Here is a 5,575-nt window from a genome sequence, read left to right on the forward strand (position 1 = left end):
GGCCCAGCAATGGGATTTCAGAGATCCACAAATCCCTTGAACTTGCGGCAGGAAAATGTCATGTATTTGTGCATTTTTTTCCCTAGGTAGAGCTTTCATCAGATTTTCAAGGGCCCCTTGAATCCCCTGAGAAGGCTAAGGATCACGCCTCTGAAGAAATACAGTCATACCTCAGTAGCCACAGCGTATGGATTCCAGGACCCCAGCGGATACCAAAATCCACGGAGAGTGAAGTTCCGTACAGAAGACGGCGAGTCCACCCTCTGCAGCTGCGGGTCCCACCGCCGCAGGAATGGAGGGCCAGTGGCACTGATATTTATTTTCTAAGTGCGGATCTAAGCTGTGTCCCCCAGCCATTCCATGTTCCTGGGGCGGCGTGTGTGTTCTTGTTTTCCTGCTGCCATACAGAGATCAGGAGCTGAGACCCAGAAGATGGCCAAAAGGGCAGACAAGGTCTGTGGATGCACTTCCCCAGGCCCTAAGGGGACACCATGTAACAGGAACTGGACAGCCCGGGTGCAGTCAACATGGACTCTACCACCTGATGCTACACAAGGTTGTTTCAATCCACACAGCCCAGAAACTGGGAAATAGCTTGGGGATTGGATTTTGATACTATCATTCAGTTGAGGCCTTAAGCAACACTGCAGTGTCAGTCATCCATGGAAGCAGCAGCTCCTGGCTCAGAGAGTGAGCAGGGAGGAGAGATGGCTTAGATAAGGGGGAAGGGAAATCCTTTCCTTTCTCTGGGCTCACTTAGTTGGGCCAGACCTTCCAAGGCATTCATATCTGCTACAGGGCACACTCAGGAGTGGAGGGCAAGGGGGGAGAAGCTGGACCTTCCAAGAGATGGGCTGGGACTGGGCTGTAAATGCAAGCGTGGGAAGGCAGATCCAGCCTTTGGGCTTTGAGAGCAGCCCTGCCGGGTCATGGGTTTCCTGGGCTGAGATATCCTCCAGCCCTTCTGCACCATTAGCTGTTTTATGTTTTTTTGGGTTTTTTAATAAATTTATTTATTTATTTTTGGCTGCACTGGGTCTTTGTTGCTGCATGCGGGCTTTCTGTAGCTGTGGCGAGCGGGGGCTACTCTTTGTTGTGGTGCGCAGGCTTCTCATTGCAGTGGCTTTTCTTGTTGGGGAGCACGGACCCTAGATGCAAGGGCTTCAGTAGTTGTGGCATGAGGGCTCAGTAGTTGTGGTGCACAGGCTCTAGAGCGCAGGCTCAGTAGTTGTGGCGCACGAGCTTCATTGCTCTGCGGCATGTGGGATCTTCCCGGACCAGGGCTTGAAACCGTGTTCCCTGCATTGGCAGGCGGAGTCTCAACCATTGTGCCACCAGAGAAGCCCTTTTTTAAAAATAAATTTATTTATTTTATTGATTGATTTTTGGCTGATTAACTCTGTTTTTACTCACCCCTGGCTCTCCAGTGCCCAGCACAGTGCTGGCCCTTGAAAGGTGCTGAATGAATGAATGGGCCTGGATCCCCGACTATGCTGTGAACTCCTTTGGGGCAGGGACCATTTGGGGACCACTACAATGTTGCCCCTCCCTACCCTTCCCCAGTGCCCTGATGACCATGGGGCTGAATCCCTTTCTCCTCACTAGAAGTTCTCAGCTCAAACCCATGGCTCCATGGGTCAGACTGAGGCCCTGGTGGTCGTTGCGGGTGAGTAAAGGAGAACCCACTAACTTACACATGCGAGCAACTATCTCCACTGGTGGTGGGCAGGACCACTTTTTGGCCTTTCAGAGTGAGGAGGAGGGGGCAAGAACACAGGAGGCTAGTTCCAGGCCCCTCCTAATGTTTAGGGGGGCAGAGCAAGAATACAAGTGGGAGGTCCACATACTACCCGGCTAAAATATATATATATATATATTTTTTTTTTTTTTTTGCGGTACGCGGGCCTCTCACCATTGTGGCCTCTCCCGTTGCGGAGCACAGGCTCCGGACATGCAGGCTCAGTGGCCATGGCTCACGGGCCCAGCCACTCCGCGGCATGTGGGATCTTCCCGGACCGGGGCACGAACCCACGTCCCCTGCATCGGCAGGTGGACTCTCAACCACTGCGCCACCAGGCAAGCCCCCCAGCTAAAATATTTTAAAGTTATAAATCAGATAAACAAATAAAATACTTTCTACCCTCCTACCTTAACACTGCAACCTAGAATGCAGAGGTGCCTGGCGATATGGCCCCAACCCCCAATCTGTGGCCCCCCTCCCTTCTCTCCCCACCGCTAGCTCCTTCCTTCACACACCCCTGTGGGCACCAGCCCACACATCCAAACTCTGTCTGTACCCCCAGCAAACAGCCACCCGCGGCCACCTCTCAGGCCTAGAGAGACACATGCTGGCTGCACATCTGTCCTTGGGAGCGTGCGGAAGAGGACTGAGCAAATCCTTAGAAGCAAGCAGGCTTGGGGAGACCGAAGATTCCAGCACCCAGGGTGCTCCACGTGTGGTCTAGAAAGAGAGGTTACAGGCTCTGAGTGGGCACCTGCCCCTGACTTTTGGGGGCATGGCCAGGAGGGTGCCTCAGCGGGGCCTTCTAAAGCCAGGGCCCAGAATAGGGGCCCCCGCCTGCACGTGGTAAGGGCTTTCATAGTCAACCAGGGGAGACAGATGAGACCCCGGGCCAGGACAGGAGCAGCCCCCGTGAAGGAGGGAACAGAAATGGCAGATAATAGTATGTGTAGGACTTGGAGAAGGGACACAGGTAGCTCCCAATCTGCGCGATGTGACTGCAATTTGAGCCTGAGCCTGGCTCCCTGACACCTCAGCAGGTGGCAGGTACAGCCACCTGCACCCTTTGTGAAAAGCCACCTAAATGACTGTACTGCTTGCCCTCTCCTCTGCCAACACCCAGCCCATGGCTGGGCCGTGTGCAGGGCGTCTGGCTCCAGGGAGAGGTGGGGTGAGCCCAAGTCTACACCCACACAGCCATAAAAAAGAAGCCTCTGGTGACTGCTCACTCAGCCTCACTTCCCCAGCTGTGACAGCACCAGAGCCGCTCAGACACCTGGACCATGGACCCTGGGGAATGCACCTGCATGTCTGGTGAGTAAGGACGCCCACCCTGGGATTCTGCGACCTCTCGCCAGCTTCCCACAGGGAGCCTGCAGGACTGTGATTAATGCTTCTCTTCTTCCAATTGGAAGCACCAATGGGGTTTGTGTCAGACTGGCCACCTCTGTGGCAGCTCCCGCTCTCTGCTGGATACCAGATTCATTTGCTAGAATTAATAACCTGGTTTAGGAATGACTGTGGTGGGACCTAGCAGCAAGCCTCTGGGAGCAGCCACCAGGGCGGGGGAAGAGCTCTGGCCCAGACCAACCTGCTTCTGGTCCATTGCTCCCATCCACTCCTGACACTTATTATTTCCAAGCCTCAGTTTCTTCATCTGAAAAATAGGGTTACTTATCCCCAGCTGCCCACCTCCTAGGGTTGCTGTGAAAGGGTTAAAATCATAATGCATTTGCAGGTGTCAGGGGAGTTATTGGAAGCATATGCGGACCTCCAAGTCTGAAACTGCTTAATTCCATGGAAGCATGTTGGCCAGGAGAAGTGAGGTCAGGGTTCAGAGCCATCTTGGTTTTTACGACCTTTGGAAACGGCATCAAGAAGTCTCACAAGCCTCCCTGGTTCCTAACAGGACATGTCTGTCCCCAAAATTTGCCGAAAAGACAGAAGCTTCCAGCATCTTGAAACTCAAAACAAGAAGCGGGATGATTTTTTTTTTTTTAATATAGATGGTTTTATGATATGGAAACAAGTGGTAGCTGTGACTCTCACTTTGGGCTTGTTTATATCCTTTGCCCTTCCTCCTACACATTCAGGATTTCCATCTTGCCTGATACCTTAAAGTTTTCGACAGTCCCCAGGGGACCCTGGGCTTGGCCTAACTTAGTGGTTTCTCAAACCTAATTGTACATCAGAATCATCTGGGTTGCTGGGGATTTTTTTTCTTCTATTTTTTGGCCACACTGCGCAGCACATAGGATCTTAGTTCCTTGACCAGGGATCAAATCCATGCTCCCTGCAGTGGAAGCGAGGAGTCTTAACCACTGGACCACCAGGGAAGTCCCTGGGTTGCTTTTTAAAAAATACTGATTCCCTTTCTCCACCCAGACCTATGAATCATAATATCTCAAAGGTTGGCCCTAGGAATCTGCATTTTAATAAGTACCCCCAGGGATTCTGATGTAGTCCCCCCAGTTTCTGTCCATGGACTGTGACTGGGAACCACTGGATGGTCTTCACCACTGGGGTGATTCTCAGCAGCATCTTCAACCTCTTGTCCATCCACTGACCAAGGGCAGCCCAGACCCCTGGCCATCTAGATGGCCTGCAGCACGCCTGTGTGCCTGCTCCACCCTTTGTCCATCCACTGACCAAGGGCAGCCCAGACCCCCAGCCACCTAGATGGCCTGCAGCACGCCTGTGTGCCCGCTCCCCACTGATGCTCATGTTTGTGGCTCTGTCCTTTCTCCTAGGAGGAATCTGCACCTGTGGAGACAACTGCAAATGCAAAACCTGCAGCTGTAAAACATGTCGAAAAAGTGAGTCTGGTGATCGGGGCCACGCACTGCTGGCGGGGAGCTGGGAGTCCGTTTCTGCCATCCTCAACCCTCCAGCCACGGTGGGATTGAGGGGGTCCTGGATGCCTTTACCCATTTGGGAGGGATCTGAAATGAAAGCTGAGTCCCCCGGGCTGCAGCTGACCTGGGGGTGAGGGCATCCTCAGTGTTTCAGAGGTTTGGATAAGAAGAGGGCTGAGGGGAGGTTTCAGCCTGCCCAGTAGTGAAGGGAATGGCCTGGCATCATGAGCCCTTGGATCTGCCACTGTCCAATGGAGGTGGGCCAACCCCTTCCCCTCCCTGGCCTCTGATGGACTCTGGGCGACCCCTGAGGTCCCTTCCAGCTCTAACATCCCACCACTTCCTGTCCCAGGTTTTTTGCTCATGTGGATCGTAACCTGTGTGTAGCATGCTCTTGTTTTTCTATTTCCTTCTAAGTGGTGAAGGGGGAAGTGGTCAGATAAGAGTGTTGACCCAAAGCTGATCTGTCCATCTCCTGCCCCTTCCAGGCTGCTGTCCTTGCTGCCCCCCGGGCTGCATCAAGTGTGCCCAGGGCTGCATCTGCAAAGGGGCCTCAGACAAGTGCAGCTGCTGCCACTGAAATGCACCCAATCGTGCTGGGGACAAGGCCTGGGAAGCATCTGTACAGTGCATTAGTCGAGGAGTTGGAATGACTGTACAATAGGTTGTGCTTTTTATATATCTGCCCAGGTCAGGTGGTGGTGACATTCATATAAAGTGCTTGGAGCAATAAAGTTTTCACTCGTGGTTGTCTGGTGGCTCAGAGCAATGTTTTACCCTAGCCCAGCAGGACCAAGAAGGGCTGGTCCCATGAAGATACAGTAGGCGCCAGCCTGTACCCATTCTGCAGATGGCTGCTAACCCCGAGATCCTACCGCTCTGCCTGAGGGTTTTCTCGTGCAGCACGAGCTTGCTTGACGCATGCACAGGGCAGGCTGCCCCTGGGAACAGCCCTTAACAGATGACAAACAGGAGTTAG

General features: G+C 53.2%; 1 protein-coding gene across 1 annotated transcript; it reads left to right on the forward strand.

Annotated features, from left to right (window-relative positions):
- Positions 1 to 2,950: 2,950 nt before the first annotated feature.
- MT4 (metallothionein 4) lies at positions 2,951 to 5,346 on the forward strand. The gene is made up of 3 exons (XM_007459443.1): positions 2,951 to 3,055; positions 4,492 to 4,557; positions 5,085 to 5,346. Exons 1-3 carry the CDS (start codon positions 3,025 to 3,027, stop codon positions 5,174 to 5,176), a joined length of 189 nt encoding a protein of 62 aa, XP_007459505.1. The 5' UTR covers positions 2,951 to 3,024; the 3' UTR covers positions 5,177 to 5,346.
- The last annotated feature ends 229 nt before the right edge of the window (positions 5,347 to 5,575 follow it).

Source organism: Lipotes vexillifer, unplaced genomic scaffold (genome assembly GCF_000442215.2).
Source record: "Lipotes vexillifer unplaced genomic scaffold, Lipotes_vexillifer_v1.1 scaffold342, whole genome shotgun sequence".
NCBI lineage: Eukaryota > Metazoa > Chordata > Mammalia > Artiodactyla > Lipotidae > Lipotes > Lipotes vexillifer.